Here is a 25,289-nt window from a genome sequence, read left to right as displayed (position 1 = left end):
TTAGAATTTTTTCAGTTGAACTGAATTTCATTTCAGCTTGTGTGTACAAGTGTGATTTGTAAGCTATTGGTACAGTTTCTCCGTCATTAGAGGTCGGGTACGTGAATCCGCATCTTCCTGGGATGACTCGGATTACATGGTTGCGTACGTTTTCGCGTGTTTGCAGTTTTGTTTTAGTTAACATGTCTGTTTGTAATGATCTTAAAATTTCTGTGTGTTTCTGAGTCCAATTAATTGGTTTGAAATCAGGTTTTATTAATTCGTAGAGAGGTTTAACCCTCACTGCATAATTTAGAATGTATGTTCTTCCGAAATTCAGGAAACCTAGTATTGATTGTAAATTCTTCAGCGTTTTTGGAGCTTGGAGTACAGCACACTTCTCTAAGAAGTTGTCTGCTAGGCTTTTGCCTTCACTTGATAATTCATATCCTAAAAACAGGACAGTTAGGTGAGCAATTCGTGACTTTTTAAAGTTGAATTTGTACCCTTCAGCTGCGAACCCAAGTATTATGGTGTTCACTCTTTTTAAGTGAGTCTCCAGGTCGTCATCTGTTAGATAGATGTCATCGACATAGGATAATGCCTCATCATCATATATTTGTAGTTACTCTGTTACCCTTGCTGAGAATAATCCCGGGCTGTTCTTGAATCCCTGTGGGAGTCGACAGAATTGTTTTTGCGACCCCATACAGGAGAAAACGGTCAGATACCTGCTTTCAGGTGCTATGTTTTGACAAAAGAATCCATTTGAGATATCTAATGTTGTTTTATATTTTTTGCGCACAATGTTATTCATTAGTGCTGCACTGTGTGAGTTTTGTACTGCAAATGTTTTGCAGCAGGAGTTTAGTTGTCTGTAGTCCAAAACTATACAATATGAATCGTCTGGCTTGGAGACAGGAAACAAAGGATTGTTCATTTGTGAGGTGCATGTTTCAATCACCCCCTGATATTCAAGTTGATCTAAGATCTCCCTGACTTGTTTTTTAGCTTCTTGCTTAATTGGATACTGCCTTTGTGCAGTAGGTTGATTTTTTAACTGAATTTTATGGTGAGGAGAATCCTCATCCCATCCTACATGATTTGTATATAATGCAGGAGCTTGGGCTACTGCCAATTTTCTTGCAAATGTACATTTTTTATGAATTGGAATGTAATTTGAGAAGGCAGGCATAATCATTTCTTCGCCATGTGGGCACTCCCTGACAAACTCTGGTGGCCAGTCTTTCTCAGCTAACAGGATGTCATAGCCTTTCGAAAGCTTATCCCAAAAGAGACCCCTTAATTTCCTAATCTTGTTCCCCTCTATACGCAATGTTATTTAGTATAATTTATGGGGTTTGCTAACTCTGGTGTCTACAGTTTCCACCTGAATGTATTCATTCATGTCCACTGTCTCCAGAAGATTCATCAGGATCTTGCGAGCAATGGTCACTTCTGCTGCGCTGTCTAGCATTGTCTGGGCCCACTCCCGGTTTTCAGTTGTGTCCTCAGAATCCTCGGCATGTTTTATTTTAATACTAGCTAACTTCTTCTTTGGAAATTGTAATTTTTTACTTTGATGAGCAGGTTCCTTGTCTTTGGACTTGACGTGCTCTTCTTTGTGTTCTGACCGTCCTCTTCTTTACGATTTCTGTGAGGAAGTCTGAAAAGATCGAGAGGGACGTGTATCAATATCTTGATATCTGTCAGGTTTTCTCAAATTATCCCTATTTCTAAGGTTGTATCTTTTCTCAGAGGGCTCCCTCTGGGGAGACTTGCTTCCTCGTTCTGGAGATCTATCTCTCCGTTAAGGAGAACTTCCTCTGGACTGAAACAGTTTTTCTCTGCGAGTTGATTGTTTATTACCCTCCCAACTCTTTTTTGGAGTGTTGAGATTGTTTTTAATAAATGTTTTTTCAGGATTTTCAGTTAGTTTGGGTTTTACTGGTTTCCCACCCAAACTATCTCTACCTAGTTCTTCGTAGGATTTTTCTATGATTCTGGCAAGTTCAAATGGTTGTTCTGCTATATCTGTTTCTTTCAATTTCTGCAGGTATGTTGTATCATCAATTGTCTATTGAACTAATTCTCTATATGCCTTAGTTAATTCTTTTAGTTTAACTAAAAGTTCTTCGCTTGACATTTTTCCAATGTCTGGATGTGGTGTGTAGCTGGCTAGAACCGGCCATGTGGCTCCTGGTCTACCTAGTGATGTGATTTTGATGTTTTATGGCACCATTAAACCAGAGCAGGTGCTCTTGGTATGTTAGTGGGATTTCAACGTCCTCGAAAGGAGCGTATTCATCCGGAGGTTCCTCTATTTTGTAATAGTGGAAATCTTGTGTTACAGCGTTTGCTGCTGGAAAATGTATCCATGAATAGAGTACCTCTGTCTGCCGATATTCATGGGCCTCTACCATAAATATGACTGTACCACCTCTTGGTGATAGTCCATTTTCTATAAGTTTAAGAGTTATAGTTCTTCTTACATTTACCGGAATGATTATAGCATTCGGGTCTTCATCTCGGAGACTTGTGTCATCCGCTAGGAGTTGAGCTGCTATTATAGCTTTCTACCTTTCATCGTCACTTTCCGTCATTTTACTGAATGAAAGTTTTGTTGCAGATCAAGTTTCAAGGAAACAAAGATTAGGTGCACAATATTTTGGAACACTGTATCCTTCAACATTGACTAAACCAAAAACTAATTCATAGGTATCTCTACCTACTAAGTTCCGGCGGATATTAACCTTTCACCCACTCCAGATGTCTATTGGAGTTTTTACGGGAAAAAGGGGTCTGTGTGAAAAGCACGAATGAGTTACTCTAGCATCTAGCGTTAGATTATCGCCTTACCAAACGTTGGGCGCCATGTAGTGTAGTTCCTATATTCCCAATAGGCTCTGCGCATTGGAATAACACAAACAGCAGTTTAGACGTAGGACTGAGGTCATCTAGGTCTCTACTGAATATGTCAGACTTAATTAGTTTTGCCAGCTAGCTCAGAGGTCACTAGAAACGTTTTCGAATGTTCAGGAAGGAGTTAACTCTCCTGAATAGACAAGAAGGGATTAGTTTCTGACAACCGCATAAACATGACAACTTTGCTCCCTCAGAATAAAGAGTATCTCTAGGGTCGTGTGAAAACAATAGACAGCTATTTCACTCAGTCAATCGTGCATGCTTAATTTCACCAGAGTGCAGAGAAATAGAGAGACGGGCGTTTTCAATAAAAGTTGTTATTTATTGAGAAGTCTTCTTTCTCAGGCAAGAGAAGAGAGTTGCCACAATTGCAATACTTATCATGAAGTAAAGTGGGTACAGTAAAAGTAGTATTATGAAAAAATACTGTAAAAGCATTTATATGGTTTCTGAGCCATATGATACTTTAAAACGGATGAAATATATACATACATAAAAACATTGACTAACGTACTCAACTGGTGCTTCTAAGATATGCCTACCCCGGTGTACCTGACCTAAGCCTAATACGTGGGAAGGAGTAAGTAAGTTGCAGTTTAAGTTAAGTTGGTTTTTGCCAAGAATCTGAATCAAGAATTCTCTTAAGGTTTTAATCAGCTCCGTACCTTGGTTCTGGAATGAAGGAGGTCTTCTATCTCTCTCTCAGGACTCGATCTCCCAGCAAGGGTGACTGGAAACACCGGAGCTGGAATTTCTCGGCAGGAGAAAAGACAGCGTCTCAGTGCGTCAATGGGAGGGTCGGCTTCCTTCAGCACTCGCATCAGCTGGGCGTCGGGCAAGTAGATAGCCGCTCTGCTCCAAACCACCATGTGTTTGCTTAAGGCAACGTTGGTATATTTATACCTGAAAGGTGCCGAGTTTGACGTAAGGTTGGACATAAGACGTCACTAAGAACTTACAGTTCTTTCTGGACTCCAGGAGTTCTTGTGCAAATCAAAACAAAAGCAGGGGTAATTCCCGGGCTGCTGGAGGCTTAGTTTGTTTAAAGAACGCGTTGTACTTTCTAGGAGTCTATGGGAGTAGCCTTGCCGTATTTGGACTGCATTGGCTATGACTAAATATGGACATGATTCTTATGCCTTTATAAGGATATGATTTGTTATAACCACATAAGGGCATGAATCGGGAATATTTAATTAGGGTCCTAGATAAATTCACAACACCCTGAGCCAGAGCCCACCTTGTCCAGAGCCCACTTCGCCCATGCCTTGAAACATCCCTGGAAAATGTGTCTCCTCTCTGGGAAGAGCTAACTCTCCCAGGAGGGGGTTAATTCATAAGAGCTGAAATGTTTCAGCTGCAGTGGGAGGCAGGGGTCTCCACTGCTAAAACCGAAAGCATGTCTGTTGGTTTGCTTTCGGTTTTAGTAGAGGAGTCATCCTGCCTCCCACTGCAGCTGAAGCTGTCAGCTCGTGAATTAACCCCCTCCTGGGAGGGTTAACATAACAAAAGCACGGGCACTTCGTGTCCTTTCGATTTCCCCTCCCTCCTCCCTCCAGCCATACCGGAGTTCTCCGAGGGATTACAGTGGAGTGCGCGCCCCCCTGAGATGGTGTCGCACTCCCCCCAGGGGGGCGCGCCTCACAGATTGAAGAACTCTGCTCTAGGGTTGCGTAACAAGATTGTCACAGGACAACAAACCATGGGAGACAGCAGTAGATGCGTAAAGGGTGTTTAATTGTCAGACTGGTCACTACAATGATAAACTAAACAGAAGGGGATCCCAGCATCCGCCTTTGTGGTAGTCCTTGGTGCCTTGGCCTTAGGGTTCCTTCTCGGGACAGCTCCAGTTCAAAAACAAAAGGAAGAGGCTATTAGTGTTCTTGTGGGTGTCCCTTGCCACTAACACAGTAACAGATTTCCTCGGGGGTGTAGGGAGTGCTTGGGTCGGGGCTCTACATGTTACTTCACATGGATGGACAGTGGTAAGTGAAAGAAAAAACAAAACAAAACAAAACTACACGACAATGGGATGTAAGAGAGTGCGGGGTCGGATCCACTTCATGGGTGTCCCCTTCCCACCCAGGGGTTCTCTCTGTCCTCGGACCTGGGTCCGGTTATGTCAGTGTTCTGCCTTTAGCTTGGGCCTCCTTATAGTCCTGTAAAATAAGCGTGGGTAAAGGCCCACCCGCCCACCAGTCGCCTAGTTGTTTGAGCCACATGTCTGAAGCACTGGGGACTGTTATATAAGTGCCCCCAGTGTCGGGAAGAGGGGAATGAGTGTGGCTATTAAAACATTAGTAATCCATGAGGCCCATAAAGCAATGTTGCTTTTAATAAGATCAATAGAAACCCCATCAGGACCAGGTGCTTTTCTGCTCATGCTATCACTAACAGCAGGATGTATGACAGTACAACGCGTGCTTTTACAACGCGTACCGTTACCACGCAGGTTTTACAACGCAAGTCGTTACAACGACTTGCGTTGGGGGGCGCTGGATAGTGGAATAGTTTAATTTACTATTCCAACTCCAGTCCCCGTGGATAGTAGGGAAGGTGTTGGATAGTAAATTAAACTATTCCCTATCCTACAGCGCCCTCCAGCGCAAGTCGTTGTAACGACTTGCGTTGTAAAACCTGTGTGGTAATGGTACCGCGTTGTAAAAGTTTCGTCGTAAAGGATGTTTCCCCTAACAGCACCATCAACTTCCTCTGAGGCCCATAAAGCAATGTTGCTTTAAATAAGATCAATAGAAACCCCATCAGGACCAGGTGCTTTTCTGCTCATGCTATCACTAACAGCACCATCAACTTCCTCTAGGGTTGTCCGTAACAAGATTTTCACAGGACAACAAACCATGGGAGACAGCAGTAGATGCGTAAAGGGTGTTTAATTGTCAGACTGGTCACTACAACAATCAACTAAACGGAAGGGGATCCCAGCATCCGCTTTTGTGGTAGTCCTTGGTCCCAGGACCTCAGGGTTCCTTCTCGGGACAGCTCCAGTTCGATATGTTTCCTGGCGTTGCTTCCCTCTAGGTAGAAACGAAAACAAAAGGAAGAGGCTATTAGTGTTCTTGTGGTTGTCCCTTGCCACTAACACAATAACTGATTTCCTCAGGGGTGTAGGGAGTGCTCGAGTTGGGGCTCTACATGTTACTTCACATGGATGGACAGTGGTAAGTAAGTGAATGAAAAAAAATAACTACACGACAGTGGGATGTGAGAGAGTGCGGGGTCCGTTCCACTTCATGGTGTCCCCTTCCCACCCAGGGGTTCTCTGTGTCCTCGGACCTGGGTCCGGTTATGTCTCTGTTCTGCCTTTAGCTTGGGCCTCTTTATAGGCCCGTAAATAAAAGCATGAGTAAAGGCCCACCCATCCACCAGTCGCCTAGTTGCTTGAGCCACTTGCCTAAAGCAGTGGCTACCTGACAGAGCCACAGCTGCCTCGTCCTTAGCGCCTTCCTCAGGGGAAATTATCACCGCTGATCCGACATCGACTTCTTCGTCTCTCGTCCATTCGGTGTCCTTTGCCCTCTCCTCCACGCCACTCGACTGTCCCCTCTCCTCCGAGTCGCTCTCCTGCTCCGTCTCCTGCGCGTCGCTCACCTGCTCCATCTCCTCCGCCTTCTCCTTCACAGGTTTTCCTCCTGTCGCTGCTTCTTTGGCTTCCACCACCTGACCACCTTCCTTCTCCACTGTGGTGTAAGTCGAGGTCCCTTCCGGCCATACGCGAGGGTTGAGGCTCTGCCCTTCTGAGGATGCCGAGCACACCTCAGCGGTACCCCCGGGGCACCAGCAGTCACCCTGCGAGGGCACCCTGTCACAGAGATACTAGACAGAATGAATTAATTATTTTATTTGCATAATTACTTAAAATCATTGCAAAGTTGCAGAACGATATCAAAATTATTGTATAAATACGTATCTCACACCATTATAATACATATATCAAATCGTATATAAAAAAAAAAAATATCATTTGAACACCGGTCGCAGGCCATTTGTAAAAAGTGGGCATTACCCTAAAATACATTGGTTTAAAATTACGTTTGAAAATGTCCCTGTTCCTTATATGTCACTTAATGCACTGCGGTTTTGTGGGGACCATGCAGTCTTTTTCTGGAGGGGATCCTCACCTTTCGTCTCCTTCTTTTACTACAGGAGTCTCAACAATTGCAACCGCACAATTTTCTTCTGTGCTGTTTTCAATTAGGACCTTTCGTGTCATATTTATGAATTTGCCAAATGAATTTGCCAAATTTGGCTGGATCTGAGGGCTCTGTGTAGGACTGGGGCAGGGCCACTGCGTCAATGCATTATCTGCGCCCATGCATTAAAAACATTGGCTTTAACAATTTGAGTCAATGTTGGAGTAAGGCAGTGCAGCAACATATTAGCTTTATCAACGATTCTGCACTATAATTGCACAGCCTGCATCTGGTTACATTGCTCAACGATTTCCAGTCCGGATTCTGTTCCTTTATTGGCAGTGGGACTAGGCGCGCCTATTGAATATCTTTCAAGCACTTTTTTACCTAGGGGGACTCATATGCTTTAGTTAGGCCGACCAACCCTCTGATGTCCTTGAGTTTAGCTATATTCCTATATTCCTTGATATCAGGGTGGTTTGTTTATTTAGCGCCCTCTTTATTGCTGTATAGTTTAGTTCCTCTTGGGACCAGGGGGCTGTGGTTAAGCCCAACTCAGCCCCTGTCTCCAGACAGTAATTTTGCCATGGGTTCGATGCCCCTTGAAATATGGTTCTCAATACCTCCTTAAGGGATCCTTTCTGGGCTTTTACTGTCTTAAACCAGAATTTTACCAGCGTGGTCCTGCATTAATATTTTTGTTGGACCAGGCCAAACTTGAGCCGAATCAGGCATTTCATGTGTGTTTAGGGAGCCTGAAAAGCCTTTTATAGTACCGGCACTGGGCTTTTTCCATCATCTTTTCCATCTTTCCTGGGAATGCGTGAGATGCGTACCCAGTAACAGCGAGCAGTTTAGATTTTGTTACTCTCATAATAGGTTTCGTGGTAGGGCTATGTAATTTACCTTGTAGTTTGCACAGTGCATACATGGTGGCTTGTATTTTGGCTTGCGTCTTAGCCTGGTGCAAGGTTGCCTTGCCTTTATCATTTAACCATGCTCCTAGGTAGTGGTGTGCTCTTTCTGTCCCTATGTTGTTAATGCCCAGTCTCCATTTTAAGCATGTTTTCTTCTAATATTTACCAAACCACGACTTTTGTTTTGCCGGGTTTAGCCACAAGCTCGGTTTCCTGGTTTATAGATGTTTAATGCATTCAAACCTCTTTGCAAACCTACTCTGGTGTGATTGAGAATCACCAGATCATCGGCATACTGGAGCATGATTAGTCGTTGCTGTCCGATTTTCGGGGTTGCCAAACATGCTCCTTGTAGGGCTTTCCCCAAGTCTGCGGTGTAAAGGTTGAAGAGTGTTGGTGCTAAAACACAACCATGGTTTAGGCCTCGGTCAGTTGACAGCTTGTGTGTGACCAAATCCCCCGCCAGTTTGATTCTCACCCAAGTGTTTATGTACAATGACGTGATTCCCTTCAGTAGTTTACAGGGGATCTTCCAGCTGGACAGTTTGTGCCATAGCTTTCTTCGGTTTACCCCGTCGAAGGCTGCCGAATAGTCTTCAAAGAATGCAAATACAGGCAGATTTTTACTGGAATTTGGCTGTAGTGCTAGGAACAAGAGAGCCATTATGTTATCTAAAGTAGAACAGCCTTTTCGGAATCCAGTTTGATAAAAAGGTAGTATTTCATTGTCCTCAATCTAGGCTGTTAGTTCCTGTAGCAACGTCCTAGCATATGCTTTGCCTTCAATGCCTAACAAGGCAATGAGTCTACAGTTTTTTGGGTCAGTTTTTTCTGCTGTATGGTCCAGCCAGGCTTCTGCTGTCACTGCGTTCCGCCTGTCCGTTTTTGTGCTTTCCATCTTGACTATATACTCCCAGAATTGCTTCTGTTTGTTGGGTTTGCATAATTCAAATAACTTGATCCATTCCTTCGCCGTCATCTGGGATTTTTTTTTCCGTATTAAGTATTTGTGGTTCTGATGGGCTTCTTTGGAAGCTCTCTCTGCCCCCTTTTTTGGCATGCCCGTCTGCCTGTCTGAGGGTGTTGTTCTTCAGCCTTTTATTGTGTTTCCAGGTTCATTCTTGATACCCCACAGGTTTGGAGCCTGTATTCCTCTCCCCTTTCAGCAGGGCCTGCCGCATTTGTTCGATCCAGGTGGCCCAGCTCCAGAGAGCTGTGGAGAGAACCCTACTATGTCACTTGCGTGCTAATCACAGCACCTAAGACTTCCAATTTGAGACTGTGAAGGGGTTCCATCTAATCCTCTTCACTAGTTTGTACTCCTCCCACCCTCGTGTATTGCTTATGAGCACCAATTCTTCACGCCATTCGCACAGTAGATTAAATTCTGCGATAAGCATTGCGTGGTCACTTGTATCATGTTGATGTATCTGGAAGTCCAGAATTCTTTCCCACATACTTTTCCTGATAACAGGTGACATAACAGGTGTATTTGTAAAGCACACGATTACCCGTAGGCGTCCTGGCGCTGAATAACAGATGTTTATTGTTACCCAACTCAATGGTACTCATTTTATCCACCTCAGATAGATGAAAGGCTGAGTGGACCCGTCGGGATTTGAACCTGTGACCATGAGGTCGAACACAGGCCCCTGCAGTGGCTGCTTTAGTCCACTGAGCCACCAGACCCGGATAAAGGTATAGTCAATTGTAGTTTGATTGTTGAAGGTGAAGAAATTTGAATTCTAGGGGCTATGTTGCACAGTCCAGCTGAGCTGAAATCAGACCAAACAACCTTAGAAAGTTATTGAATTCTTGACCATTGTCCGGACTCAGGTGGTGAAGATCAAAGTCCCCAGTAATGATCAGATCCAGATGGGTGCATTCACAGAGTACTTCCTCTAAAATTGCAATAACCTGTTTGGTGTTTGCCAATTTCGGAGCTCCGTTATGATTAAGAGATGCATTGATGATTAGGAGCTCTTTTCTGGATTTACCATCCCTTAGACCGTTTTTCACACTACACTGTGCCGTGTCCATTTGTTTCCCAATCTCTTCAATTGAGGCCTCTACTGCATGTTCACTGTAGATTGAGAGACCACCCGAGGGCCTGCAGTGAGCGTGTAGTTTCCTGGTTGGCACGTGGATACCGGCAAAGCCTTGTAAGTGGACATCCTCTGTGGCCCACGTTTCCTGTAGGCAGAGAATGTCCCCCTCGTGGACCTTTCCCATTGCTGATACACTATTTCCTGTGCTTAAAATACCTGCTACATTCCTTGTTATAATTTACAACAAGGGGTGGTGATGGACAGAGTCTCTGAATTAAGCAGAATACTCTCACCCAGTCAAGAGATCAGGGCTAGATCCAACACCGTTTTTTAGCTCATTGCACCATCCCAGTTTCAGAACCTGGCTGTATGCAAATTAGTCTGTCCCTGGCCCAGTGCATCATGGGAACAGGGCAGACCAGACTACAAAAGCCAATTCTTACACTGGGAAGGAAACAAGCTTCCGGGGACCGGTTTCTGGCATTTCAGCCGTCTTCGGCCCGGCTTGCTTGAATCCTGATGGTGCAATGAGCAAGGGACTCACATCTGAGTATACCCTTCCACGCTTAGGGTGGACAAAATAATTTACAACAAGGGGTGGTGATGGACAGAGTCTCTGAATTAAGCAGAATACTCTCACCCAGTCAAGAGATCAGGGCTAGATCCAACACCGTTTTTTAGCTCATTGCACCATCCCAGTTTCAGAACCTGGCTGTATGCAAATTAGTCTGTCCCTGGCCCAGTGCATCATGGGAACAGGGCAGACCAGACTACAAAAGCCAATTCTTACACTGGGAAGGAAACAAGCTTCCGGGGACCGGCTTCTGGCATTTCAGCCGTCTTCGGCCCGGCTTGCTTGAATCCTGATGGTGCAATGAGCAAGGGACTCACATCTGAGTATACCCTTCCACGCTTAGGGTGGACAAAATAATTTACAACAAGGGGTGGTGATGGACAGAGTCTCTGAATTAAGCAGAATACTCTCACCCAGTCAAGAGATCAGGGCTAGATCCAACACCGTTTTTTAGCTCATTGCACAGACTAATTTGCATACAGCCAGGTTCTGAAACTGGGATGGTGCAATGAGCTAAAAAACGGTGTTGGATCTAGCCCTGATCTCTTGACTGGGTGAGAGTATTCTGCTTAATTCAGAGACTCTGTCCCTCACCACCCCTTGTTGTAAATAATTTTGGCCACCCTAAGCGTGGAAGGGTATACTCAGACATGAGTCCCTTGCTCATTGCACCATCAGGATTCAAGCAAGCCGGGCCGAAGACGGCTGTAATGCCAGAAACCGGTCCCCGGAAGCTTGTTTCCTTCCCAGTGTAAGAATTGGCTTTTGTAGTTTGGTTTGACCTGTTCCCATCATGCACTGGGACAGGAACAGACTAATTTGCATACAGCCAGGTTCTGAAACTGGGATGGTGCAATGAGCTAAAAAACGGTGTTGGATCTAGCCCTGATCTCTTGACTGGGTGAGAGTATTCTGCTTAATTCAGAGACTCTGTCCCTCACCACCCCTTGTTGTAAATAATTTTGGCCACCCTAAGCGTGGAAGGGTATACTCAGACATGAGTCCCTTGCTCATTGCACCATCAGGATTCAAGCAAGCCGGGCCGAAGACGGCTGTAATGCCAGAAACCGGTCCCCGGAAGCTTGTTTCCTTCCCAGTGTAAGAATTGGCTTTTGTAGTTTGGTTTGACCTGTTCCCATCATGCACTGGGACAGGAACAGACTAATTTGCATACAGCCAGGTTCTGAAACTGGGATGGTGCAATGAGCTAAAAAACGGTGTTGGATCTAGCCCTGATCTCTTGACTGGATGAGAGTATTCTGCTTAATTCAGAGACTCTGTCCCTCACCACCCCTTGTTGTAAATAATTTTGGCCACCCTAAGCGTGGAAGGGTATACTCAGACATGAGTCCCTTGCTCATTGCACCATCAGGATTCAAGCAAGCCGGGCCGAAGACGGCTGTAATGCCAGAAACCGGTCCCCGGAAGCTTGTTTCCTTCCCAGTGTAAGAATTGGCTTTTGTAGTTTGGTTTGACCTGTTCCCATCATGCACTGGGACAGGAACAGACTAATTTGCATACAGCCAGGTTCTGAAACTGGGATGGTGCAATGAGCTAAAAAACGGTGTTGGATCTAGCCCTGATCTCTTGACTGGGTGAGAGTATTCTGCTTAATTCAGAGACTCTGTCCCTCACCACCCCTTGTTGTAAATAATTTTGGCCACCCTAAGCGTGGAAGGGTATACTCAGACATGAGTCCCTTGCTCATTGCACCATCAGGATTCAAGCAAGCCGGGCCGAAGACGGCTGTAATGCCAGAAACCGGTCCCCGGAAGCTTGTTTCCTTCCCAGTGTAAGAATTGGCTTTTGTAGTTTGGTTTGACCTGTTCCCATCATGCACTGGGACAGGAACAGACTAATTTGCATACAGCCAGGTTCTGAAACTGGGATGGTGCAATGAGCTAAAAAACGGTGTTGGATCTAGCCCTGATCTCTTGACTGGGTGAGAGTATTCTGCTTAATTCAGAGACTCTGTCCCTCACCACCCCTTGTTGTAAATCATTCCTTGTTATGAGCCTCAGACTTGTCTTGTGAGCTCTATTTGCCGATCCCACAAAATATTTTTGTAATGAATTGCGACTTTTTCCTCATTTTGCGCTTTAGGGCTAGGAATACCGCTTGGTGTGACCTCCAGGCCATGTGGTGGCTTTGCTGGATGCCTTTCTTGTTGGGAGCCTGTTCCTGCTGTCTGCTGTGTTTCTTTCAATTACTTTCCTCTTACTGTGTCCCTTTGTTTCACTAATTTCAATTATGAAGTTATGAAAGCTCAATGGCGTGTCTGCGGGATGCGTCCCTTTTAGGAAGGTTTGTGAGGTTAGTGTATTTGAACCGTTTCTTTGTTGTTCATCAGGCCACTCTCCTGTATGACCAGCACATGTGGGTATTTTTCATCTTCAAACTCCCGGACCACTATGCCCCATTTTCCGAAATGGGTCTTTTCTTGTAGAACCATGTCAGCTTGGGAAGTTGACTTCTATGTTGATATCGTATTTTTCGTGGTGGGCTGCTGCGTGTTCACCTCGATTTGTATACTGAGGAAGTCTTTGTTCGTTATTTGAGCCCTGGGGTCCTCTTCAATGTTTGTCTGTGCTCCTGACGCCCGGTTTTCTAATGAATGAACTAGGGTTTGCTCAGTTGATGTTCCGTTTCTGTTAGACCCTACTTCCCCTGAGGTCATTTTCTTTCGTTCCGTCTGCTCTTCCTGCATCGCATGGCAGGCAGCCTCTATGCCCTGAAGTCATACTTGTCTTGGGCTCCCTTTGCTCGCCGCTTGCGTGGACGTGTAAACGGGTTTCGATCTACTCATAACTGCCCCTTGAGTTGGCCCTGGCTCTATGCTATCACAAGTTTGGCTAGGGTTTGGATCCCTACATACTCCCTCATCCTCAGATGATGTTGGAACATGGATTTGTGTGTTCAACGTCGAGGGTCTTCTCTGTTTTTCAAAAATCGGAAAGAGCTTCCTGCTGGGAGATATTTCGTTCATAGTAGTTGTCTTCCCTATAGTGCGGGGTTGCGTCCAGATCCTTTGTGCTTGAGTTTGCCTAATCATTTTTTGTCTTTACTTTAGTCTTTTTTCTCACATCTGGAAAGAGGCTTGTTATCTTTAATAGTAGGGCTGGTGGACCTTATGTTGTCGGTGGACCTGGTCCTGGGGGCCTCTTCCGTTATAACCACCTGTTGAATCTGGGTATTAGTACTCCACTGTAGCAAAGTATGAGTATTCTTGGAGTTTGAGTTGGTAGTGATGGAGATGTTGGGACTACTATTTCTGTTTGCCCTGTTCGTTGTCGCTTTGCACAGACTGTTGGAGGTTGGCTATTGCTTGAGCCGCATCTGGACTAGCTTCTTTCCTCGAGGTTATTGAGCTAGATTGCTTCCCATAAACCTCCATACTTTCAGCCATGGCCATAGGTTCGGCCTTTATTTCTAAATTGTTGTTGCATCCACTGTTTAAGTTGAATTTTTTTTTAAGTCTGTGATCAGTGTTGTCAGGACTTTCGGGAGCGTTGAACGTTTTTCCACAATGGCTCTACAGTGGCAGTCCTTAATATTCGCTTGTTTTTCTAGCATTTCCAGCTTGAAGCTTATGTTAGCAATGGCCAAGGCTATGGTTTGCATTGTGTCCATTTGGACCTCTAATTTCTGTGACTGCCAGTTGAGGGCCTTCATGGCTGCCATTAGTGTATCACTGATCGAGATACTAGACAGTAATCAATGATAAATGGGACAGATGGTAAAGCTGGAGCATAAATTGTAATACAGTATTCCTCCCAGGTGCTACTAACAATATGACAAGAAATGGTACTAGATGGTATTTTAATAATCTATGAGGCAGTCACAGAAGCCCACAATGACTTACTATTCCCTATCTGTGATGCCTCATATTCCACTGTGCCAACAAGTAATAATTCAAGGGGCTGACCCAAATCCCACATTCTGTATTGGTATTCTACATAATAGGTCTTTGATAACAAACAGCTAAAAGCTTATTGTAGCCAAGACATAAACAGTAAGGGCAAAGATACTCCCACAGGCTCTTGAAAGGAAATTGCAACCCCATAATGATTGGGTATTTGGAAAGGAAATGTTGTGGGTATCTCTTCTAAATACCGAATTGGTATGCAATGTGTCAGTATATTTCAGCCATTATCTGGTTGTAAAACATTGAAATGTTACTGACCCCCAAGTCGGGGTGGAGACCCATTCATAAAAGAGAAGGAATCCTCTCATAACCCCTTCCCTATTGTGAATGTAAATAAGGTTCCAAGGAGAGAAGGCAGGGTTCCATGGGATTCCTGCCAACGCTCAGTGAAACTTTTAAAAAAGAATACGTTTTTAAACATTATTCTATTTATTTTAAGGAAAAAGGGATTCATTTAAAAACGTTTCTTTATTTAACCACTTGACTGCTAGGGCTTCAATCCCGTGCAAATCCTTTTTTAGATGTTTGGGGTAGTTTGTGTTTAAACTTTCATGACTTTTCTTTTCACAAAAAGTAACCACGCCAATTTTGCATCCTTTTTTCCTATGTTCCTGGAGATTCATAAGGTTTCCAGGGCTTGTAGATTCCTAGGTAAAGAACCCAGAAAATAGCCAAACTACATTAACATTTTATTTTTTAGGCAAATGGGAAAAAGTGCAGTGTAAGAAAGCATATGCTATTGTTTTCAAAACTGTTTACTAGACTAGGCTCAGCTTCTTCCCGGCTTTCAGGATCAAGCAGAGTTGTATCAAAATAAAGATTTTGTACCACAATTTTCTAGGAGGTAAATGTTTCCCTATTTTTATGGTATTAACATACATACAGGTAGTGGTAGAAACAGGTGGGGAATCCATAGGTGATACCAGAAAGCTATACATTTCTGAAAAGAAGATGGCATTCTGAGTTCATCAGGGGGGCATATGTGTAGATCCCTGAATGTTTTTCCAAAGACACAAATTGTTTTCTGGGTGGCAGGTGAGCTGGGACCCAAATTCCGCAGATACCCACACTGTAAAAAAAAAAGTTGATCTTGCTGGGTGAAATGTGACTTCTTCAGGTGAAATTTCGGGGTGTATTGTGTTGAAGCCACTTGGCCCACCCACACAAGTGTGGAAACGTTTTTATCCTGAGACTTGTGGGAACACAGAATAGTACAACATTTGTTATTACCCTTAGGATTTACTGCATTTTTGGCTTCCAATTGTAAGCCAGTGTGGAAGAAAGTACACATATTTCAAAATGCTCTGTGATTCACATGATAGTATGGGTAGCCCCGAACTGAGATGTGTATACATTTTTTTTTAAACATACTTTATTGGTTTTTGAAATATTCATACCATATCATCATTTCACATCTTGCTAATGTCAGCAGTTATTCCTGTATATGAGTACATTTATCCGCAAAGAAATCCTGTTGCGATTTATACGCACATAAACAGTCTATAAGGTAAGTATAGTAGTTCGCGTGTCCTTCTGAACAGCGCTCCAAGTGATGAGTATGCATCAACGTATTAATACAATAAACAATCCCCAACTCCCCACTCCCGTCCCTCCCCAGTCTCACGCGTATGTCTTAATCTTGCGCAATTGCAACATCTAATATGTGCACTTGATGGCACATTATGTGCTTACATCACATCTCCTCATTCATGCGCTGTGTATAAGGCATAGTTTCTCCTTTATGTAGTCAGTGGTATACTCCTCTTAGGGTCTTAAACATCTTCTACGGATGTTAAGGCTTCTAACATCACATCCCATTCCATTGCTATTGGTGTTTTTTCGCAGTCCCCTGAGTTCTTCTCTGCATAATGCCGCACTCTCAGCAGTGACCCAACGTAGCAATTCCGTGTGCCAGGCCATCACGTCCGGGGGTTTTCTCGATTTCCATCTCATAGTTATATTTCGTATAGCTAAGATGAGCGCTAGATCTATAAAGCGGTATTGTGCTTTGTACTTAGATGTTTGTTTGTGGAGTCCTAAAATGCATTCCTCTATTATGTTCTGTATTTCTCGGCTTCCGCTTCCCCTGTTCTCTGTCTAACAGTGTCCCAGTATCTTTGCACTTCTGGACATATCCATAACATACGAAGTAGGTTAGCTCCCTCTAACAAGCATCTTGGGCGGTAATGCTGGGTGTGGGGGAACATTCTATCTAATTTATACGGAGTAAGATAGGCTCTGTGCAATACCATTGTCTGTATGAATTTGAATTTAGTGTTCCCTGATGTCTTCCTTGGGTGTTCCAGTATCCTCATCCATTCTATATCTATTAGATCCCTATCTATGTCTCCCGCCCATGCAGTTCTCAGTGTGTCGAGAGTGGCCTTCGCATGTGAGCTTATGCCTGCATATAGCCATCGTATAAGGTGTCTACCTCTTCCCATATATTGTACCATTTTTACCAGGTCAATGGTAGGGGGCTCTTATCTTCGTGGGGCCCAGTGTGTTTTAACGTATCTCATCAGTGCAGCGTGTATTATGTACAAATGTGCCGGGCCCCAGTTTCATTGACAAAAGTATCGTGGTCTAGTAACATTCCATCTCCAAACAGATCGGACACCGTACTAACCCCTACCTCCAACCAGGGCTGCAGTTTGCGTTTACTGAGTCTGCCTCCCGCTAGCGGAATCTCCAATAAAGGAATGTTACCTGCATACGCCGGGGTGGCTTGTGTATAGTGTATCGCCGTCATCCAGCATCGGAGCGCTGTGGCCAGTAATGGAGGGAGGTCTCTCGGGGGTCTGCCATCAGGTAATAATAGTACGTGTAATGCACCGTTGTCTATGTCTGTCTCCGTGTACCCTATTTCCTGTAAGTTGCGTCCTGCTATCCAATAGAATAGCCACTGTAGCTGGCACGCATAATAGTATGCTCGCAGATCTGGGACTCCCAGGCCTCCCGCTCCCGTACCCACCTGCAGCTTCTTCAGGCTTATACGCCTCCTGCCAGTCCCCCAAATAAGGTCAATGAGCATTGTGTTCAGCTGTTGAAACGTGGCATGCGGTACGATTAAAGGTAGATTAGTGAAATAGTGCAATAGTCTTGGCAGTACCACCATTTTAGTTAGGACCACCCTCCCCATTACAGATAGTGGCAATGCCGTCCAGAACATAATGCTGGATGGTAGAGCTCGGATTGTTTTATGCAAGTTACTATCTAGCAGATCTGCATGGGTCCTATAAATTTGTATCCCTAAGTATTTAAAAGTAGTCGGGCCACTGCTAACTGCGCGTCTCCAAAGTCTACACTTGTAGTGTCTGCCTGTTCCGTAAAGAAGAAAGCATGTGATTTCCCAACATTAATGGCCAATCCTGACACAGTTTCAAAGCGACGGAACGTGTCACATATTGCAGTTATGGGCTGAGGTCATGTAGAGATAGAATAATGTAATCTGCGCATGCCGAAAACAGGTGCAATGTGTTTCCCAGCAATATGCCCCGATCTGTAAATTCCTTCCGTATTGTTATGGCTAATGGTTCCAATGCCAGTATGAAAATAAGGGGTGATAGGGGACAACCCTGCCTAGTCCCTTTATGTATGGAGTATTCCTGAGATGTGTTTACATAACCACTGTTCCTAAACTCAGTATCCTATGCACATTTCAGAAATATGTAGGGTTCTTTCGCATCATTTTTTTATTCATTAGATTTTACCATATGAATTGTTGCATGATCGGTACATGATGAAAAATCACTATAAGCTGCAGCTGAGTTTTTGGCCCTGGGTATGGTGTATTTTTGAAAATGTACAAATTTCATATATGCTTGTGACATAACGGTATATTGGTTTTGTAAATCGGCCATTGTGACAAAAATTACAGATGAGAACATGGTCACTAATTGTTTTATTAAATTAGTTTCATTGTTTTTTTTCAAGAAACCTACCAAACTCAGACATTTGACTTGCCTTCATCCTCGAGCCTTTTCCTACCCATAATCTTTTCAGACCTCCAACTTCAGCAAAAAACAGGCATTTTTCTCATATTTTAAAGAGAGAAAGTCCTGGAATCAGCGGACTTCCTCATAATTCCTACCACCCAGCGTTCCCACATTTCTCCAAATAAAAACATTACCCCACCTGTTTGGATGGGCCACGACATAACAGATTCTAAAACACAACTTAGAGACATCAACATTTCCTATAAAAAAATCACCTGGTTTGACAGTAAGAGTAACTAATGATTTTGGGTTATGGGTCAGCCGCTACCCAGGGAACGTACCAAACCCTGAATTTGTGAAAACTAGACACCCTGGAGAGTCCTGGTGTGCCTTGCACGGATCCTATGAAGCCTTCTGACAAGCATTACCATCCACAACTCAAGCTTTGCCAAAAATTACATATTTTCTTCACATTACTGTGATGTAGTGTTCTGGAATCTGCAGGGATCCACAAAATCCCCACCACCCAGCATTCCCCCAAATGCCCTTATAAAAACATTCCCCACTAGCGAGCTGTTCGCCAGGACTCCAATTGTCCCTGTTTTGATCCATTGCTGTCGCAGACACAAGGTTCAGCCACACAAGCAAGGTAGCTTTTTTTATTGGTAGATAACAACAAAGAATGTACAGAGTTCCCCAAAAAAAGATTATTTGACTAAATTAACCCATTAAAACCTCTCTCTTAAGTGTGTGATAGAGCAGGGAAAGTGGGAGTCCCTTATCGGAATCAAGGATGCCTCACACAAGTCAAAGGCTGGATGACTACTGTCACCCCACCCGATGATTGTCCAGTGTCATCATTGGCTATCCTGCTCCTTCGGCAGGCTGGCGATGCAATGCCCGTCGGGCAGCACCAAAGTGCTGCACTTTAGCGGAGATCTTTTATTCCTTTAGCCAATGAGTGCATGTGTGTGAGGGACCTGGGGAGTGCAATGAGTGAGCGTGAGTGAGGTTAAAAAAGGTCAGTAGAGTCCAACAGGGAAACCTTTAATAGCATGGCTCTCTGCCTTGATAAAAACCGTGAAAAGTTGAGGGGTACTAAGGCGTGACGGTTAGGGTAATCAGGCCTTATTCAACCCTCAGTCCGGGTCTGGTCAACATGTTTTCTTGCCTCTAAGGCAATTCATCAGGACCAATTGCTCATAAGATTGCTCATGGATTCCTCAAAAGTTAAGGAAGTATACGACCTGAGAGGTGTCGCAAAATCAACCCTTCATTGAGGCCCTCCCTGGGACCGTGGTCCCTGGTTGGATTTCAAACCGGCTGACCTGGTGGGGCCAGTGCTGTGAGGTCGGTACCTGCAAGCTTCTGGCAAGGCGTGTGTCACCTACCCCGCCCACAACGGAAATGCCGCAGGATCGCCGCTTTTTTTATTGGGACAACTGTAAAAACGCTAGGTGGTAGACATTTTGTGGAACTTTGAAGCTTCTGGAAGTTTCTGTCTTAGAAATGTGAGGAAAATGCGTTAATTAGGCAATGTTTTAGGTTTGCAGAGCATTGTGGATCAGAAAACACTGTATTATCCATGCAAGACACCATCCTGGGCTTCCAAGGGAGTCTAGATCTATTAAATGCCTGTGGATGATAGGATTCACTGAGTGGTGGTGAAACCCAGGTGAAAATACTACATATACCCCTATTGCTCGTGTGTCTGCATTACATTTGAGGCCTTCTGTGTCACGGGCACTAGCCTGAGTCACACAAGTGGGGTACTAGTTTTATCGGGAGGACGGTGGGAACGCTGCATAGTAGATATTTTGTGAATCCCGTTTAGGTCACAGAAATATTAGGAAGTTTGAGATGTGCATGCCATTGTGGGTAACTGTATGCAGGGGCCACAAACGTAGACTCCCCTGGGTGTCTGTTTTTCAGAAATGTCTGGGTTTGGTAGGTTGATGGCAGAATCCAAATAGTGCAGCCATTCAGCAAGTGGGCCGAAATTAGCCCACTTGCTGAGATAGATATAGCCCCACTCTGCTTGCTCATATGTAAAATCTACGCATAAAAAAATCCAAATATTCTCTCTCTTGCCATAGGGGTGGGGATGACTTAGCCCACCCCGAGGAGCAGAAATGTTGCTGAGGCTTAAGGGTGTGGTGGGGTCTGATGATAGATTGGGCCAGACCCTACCTCACCCATGCAGGGAGAATTTGGGCATATCTTCTCTCTGCCCCTTAGTGGGGCAGAAAGACTGGGTTGCCCCTTTTGGGGTGGGGGAATGGCTCAAAGCTTGAGTAGGATGCCCCACTACTTTTTTGCCTAAATGTACAATTCCAGGTATCTAGTGGAATTTGTAGGCCTGGCTGGCAGATTACAGGAAAACTTCCAAATATGCAAACCTTCTAGCTGCTCCTTAGGAGGCAGAATGATTCTACTGTCCCTATTGAGGTGGGGATATGGCCTGGTGCCAGAGTGTGCCAACCCCATCCTTTTGTTTGGCACAATTTTTAAATCCCTGGTATCTAGTGGCTTTCTCCGCCCCCCCCGCCCCCCCCCCCGAGGCAAATTAGGGGCAACGTGTGACATAGGGAACTTGGAATCTTGGAATGTTAGGAGGTCTGACATGGAATTAACGGAGCGGGAGGAAAGGCAATTGACTAGAGAATGCGGTTGAATGATGTGCATCACATAAAGCTCAACCCAACTGTACCTGACAACTGGTTGTGTCTTCAATTAAAGGACACCACATTTACTAGCAACGGGATTGGGATTCGAATTTTGATTACAGCTGGGCACCACACAAGGCAAAACTTTGTCACATCACTGTTCCTCACGGTCCTTCCACCATTTTCATGAGGGGTTTGTTCTGTCCGATGTCGTAGGGAGTACTACATTGAGAGTCAACGCTCGGAAGTGCAGAGGGGTGAATCCAATTTAAAATCCTAGCACATTTTGTGCAGCTGTAGACTTCATCATACGGTTGGCGGAGCTCGTGTTTTGTTAGTCATGCACTCACCTGCCGTTCTAGCCTACTCGCCATCATTTGAGCAGGGCGAAGAGGCTGACTGTTTGCGCACATCTTTGCTGCATGAGCCAGTGCATGGTTGACTCTGCAGGATCGGTATCAGATGTCGGGGGCGGAGCCTGTGTTTCGGCATTTTTTACAATATTTGAAAAGTTTGGCAGGAACAACTTGGGCGGTAGCAAACCCACGGTGTGCATGTGGGCAGAGCCTGAAGTTCCTGGTGAAGTCGAGTGCAGGACTCATCAAGTGAAGTCCTGATTTGAATGGCAGACATATTGGAACTAGAGGATCAGATTTCTCACAGCAACGAAACAGTGATATGCACACCCTTTTTTTTGTGATCGTCCTGCATACATTTATTTGTTGTATAACAAATGATGTGCACATCTGTTTTGGTTAATATTATTTGTGTGGCAACAGTGATATACATACCTGCAAATATATTTGTACATACATGTTGTTAAAGTGTGTTTTCTAGCAACATTAAGTTATATTGTTAGGTGAGGCGCATATTTTATTACATAGTGGTCTTACATTAGTTTGTTATAATTGGGGTGAGGATAAACTCTAATGTTTTTTAAGTAGTTAGGAGGTGATGTATTACAGACAAGCATGCAGGATGTCACAGCTCCTATTTTCTTCTTGCCTTCGCCTGGGGAACCTTTATTCACATGGTCCAAATGGAAAAAAGTATTCAGCAACTATGCATGTATGTGTGGCACGAATTTAAGGGTAGAAAGGAAGCATGCACTTGCATTGTCTGGGGGCAGAAGGACAGGATGTGTTGGAAAACTTGCTTGAATTGGGTCAAGCTGAGATGCGTGATTTGAATGAATTTGAGATAGTTATGACTAGGTTGGACTGACATTATTTGCCACGAGTCAGTACTATTCTTGAGAGGTACCATTTTGGGTTGAGGAGTCATGGGCTGGAGGAGTCTGTTGAGGAATTTGTCATGAGTTTGAGGAAGCTAGCCTTGCCTTGTTAAGTTTGGAGGCTCAGTTTCGGAGAGAATCAGGGAACAATTTGTCTTACGATGTAATAGCGACAAGATACGTGAGGAATTTTGGATGAAAGATGAGCTACCACTAGAGGGGTCTTAATTGTTGCTAAATGCGTGGAACATATGTTGAAATGTGTGGGTGAACACAAGGTAGAAAATGGAGTGAAGAGCAGTGCCGGTCCTAGGCCTTCTGAGGCCCCGGGCGAAAGGGAAGATGTGAGGCCCCTCCAAGTGACATCACAGAAAGTGACTTCGCAGGACTTTTGATCTTAGTTATTTGGCATCAGTGAAGCAAACTAATGTGGATATCAGTAACATGGACAAAAAGTAGAGGGAATGGAAAACAGGTGAGCAAATATCCATGAGTGTAACACTTGCCGTCTCCTTGAATGATTAGTTGGACATGCCCCCAAATTCCAAAGGAACCAGAGGGTCAAGAAAACAGCAAAACAGAGACACCTTCAGTGTTATAATCATTGCGCAATTGGTGATCGAATGGCATAAGCACCATAAAGTCACAGGATCATGATCAGACACCACCACCACCACACTTCAACTCATACTAATGCAGACAAAGTGACAGAAGACCTCACTGGCGGAGAAGGTGAGCACACATGAAAAGGAGGTGAAGAAAAAACTAACACTACAGGACGTATCTGACTAGGAACACGTCCCTTGGTGACTCATCTTGTTCATAATTAAGGCTTCCTGTTTTCCGTTTTTACTGATTTTGACAGATAAATACAGACAGAAAACATTTCTTTTCTTGTCTGTATTTATTTTTAAATGTGGATAAAAACGGAAAGTGGGTTGCTTTTAGAGTAATTCTAAATACAGTCTGCCATGGCTGCCAGGCCTGTGGATTGATAGGTTATGGGGCTAAAAAAGAAAGGAATTTTAGTAAGGAGCCTTTAACAGAAGTAGATATGCACAAGGTTCATTTTTAAAATAGCATATTTCCTTTTAAGTGCATTGATTTATCTTTTGCAGCCAGTGTTTACAGCATTGAAACATGAAAGGCATTCAATTATGACAGCATATTTACTGGTTAAATAAATGTGGAAATATAGTAATTTCAGCTTCATTTTTCCACAAAACCATAAATAAATATGGATAAATACAGATAAAATTGGCCACAAATAAATGAGGATAAATACAGACGGAAATGCCCAAAAAAATAAATACCATAAAACCGGAAGCCCTATTCATAATGTACTACATCTTACTGTAGAAAAACACACCTCGCACCATACAAATTGTATTTGTACCTTTCACTGTAGTTACCAGAATTAAAATACACATCATACCCTGTCAAATAACCATCCATTGCAATATACTTCGTTTGGTGGAAACATCAGAAAGTGGTTACGAGAAAATGAAAGGGGTTCGGATCATACTTCTGTCACATAAAAGGCTTTTTTTTTTTTTTCTTTTTCATTTTCAAAAACCTTTATTTAGGAATTATATCAGAACGATACATTCAGCAGTTCAAAAAGCAAGTTTAAAACAAAGAACTTCTCCATACTGGCTATCATTATGACGCATTCGAACTCTGCCATTACATTTAAAAGGCTTTTTTGAGAGATTTTGAAAATGTAGTGCCTGGTGAAAGGAAAAAGAAGGGGGAAACTTCACTGATCTTTACAATACCTAAATGGACTTTATTTCTGGTGCTCCCTAGTACAGAAACAGTGGAATGTTCAGCTCTGCTGTGTTGGGATTTGCATGAATGTGTACCAACCTATAGTTACTTTCCTGGAAAAGGCCTGTCATTCAAACCTATAATTTTTGTATATCACAGCAGTTCTATTGATGTACCCTCTCATCCGTTTTTATTTTGTTTTAATCATTGCAGAAATTGATTTAACCATGTCACCTTCCGTGGCTATTATGTCATCTTCCGGCTATGATATATTCATATAATTAGGGTATTCATATAATTAGGGCTAACGGCCCTTGACTCTCAATGATGAATTGAACTGAAGCAGGTCTCTTAGTAGACACACGGACTCAACTGGTGGGGGGTGCAGGGGGGCGTGCAGGCGTCTTTGCGTGCGTGCGCAGACAGTGTTGTTCCCTGTATTGTGCAGGAGGTGCTGACTTAAAAGTAGCAGCAGGCTCTGCTCAAAGATGGGACGCAGAGACCCTAGGTGAAGTAAGAGAGAGAGAAGGGGCCCAGGGGGCCCAGGGGGCAGTGATGCCTAATGAATAATGGCTGAATGAATACAGAGCTCTAAGCTCTAAGACGTCTCCTCTCACACTTTCTTTGCAGCCAGCAGACACCCTTGAATTGAATATCACAGAAATGCCGATTGTAGGCACACGCATCAGAGAGGCGGTAACAGATGTCCCCAATGTCAAGTCAGAGGCGAGGCAGGCAAGGACGGTCTGGAAGTAAGTGAGCGCACTTCGACCTCGGGGCCACGTGCAACGGAGCGTGGAGGATGAGGCCTGGTAACTGTCTGCAAAATAAACACACTCGATATTATTGGACGGAAGAATGCAGAAATAAATCTGAACCTTTGATACCAGAGCTGCGCCGAAGCAGCCGGCCCTCTCTACCTTCAGCTCCAGCCGTTCATAATAAAGACTGGACTGTGGTTCTGAAAATTCTGAACTTGTGTAATAATTCTGGGCTCGAGAAGAAAACTTCATCGTAACATGACGAATTTAGTATCAAAAGACCGAGAATGACGAGCACACCATGTACAAGCATTTTCAGCATATTCGAGTGACAATTTCACCTCGAAATCGTCATTTTCGTTCTGAAACCTTGGCTTCCATTTTATGCATGGCAGCCATTT

At 44.0% G+C, this 25,289-nt stretch overlaps 1 protein-coding gene across 1 annotated transcript; it reads right to left on the bottom strand.

The window, feature by feature from the left end:
• Positions 1-6,035: 6,035 nt before the first annotated feature.
• On the bottom strand, positions 6,036-21,579 carry LOC144819822 (uncharacterized). Its single transcript, XM_078677549.1, has 2 exons — positions 21,474-21,579; positions 6,036-6,738 (listed from the first exon to the last, which is right to left on the bottom strand). The coding sequence occupies exons 1-2, from the start codon at positions 21,534-21,536 to the stop codon at positions 6,154-6,156; spliced, it is 648 nt and encodes a 215-aa protein (XP_078533675.1). The 5' UTR covers positions 21,537-21,579; the 3' UTR covers positions 6,036-6,153.
• Between the last annotated feature and the right edge of the window lie 3,710 nt (positions 21,580-25,289).

The sequence above is a fragment of the Lissotriton helveticus genome, chromosome 2_1 (genome assembly GCF_964261635.1).
Source record: "Lissotriton helveticus chromosome 2_1, aLisHel1.1, whole genome shotgun sequence".
Taxonomy (NCBI): Eukaryota; Metazoa; Chordata; class Amphibia; order Caudata; family Salamandridae; genus Lissotriton; species Lissotriton helveticus.
This window is presented reverse-complemented; position numbering and strand designations above follow the sequence as displayed.

Bases quoted from the DNA above. Each gene is read 5' to 3' on its own strand.
- LOC144819822 (XM_078677549.1), bottom strand. From the start codon at position 21,536: ATGTGCGCAAACAGTCAGCCTCTTCGCCCTGCTCAAATGATGGCGAGT. The intron at 6,739-21,473 runs GTGAGTGCATGA...CATTCTGTCTAG, and splicing joins CGAGTAGGCTAGAACGGCAG to TATCTCTGTGACAGGGTGCC.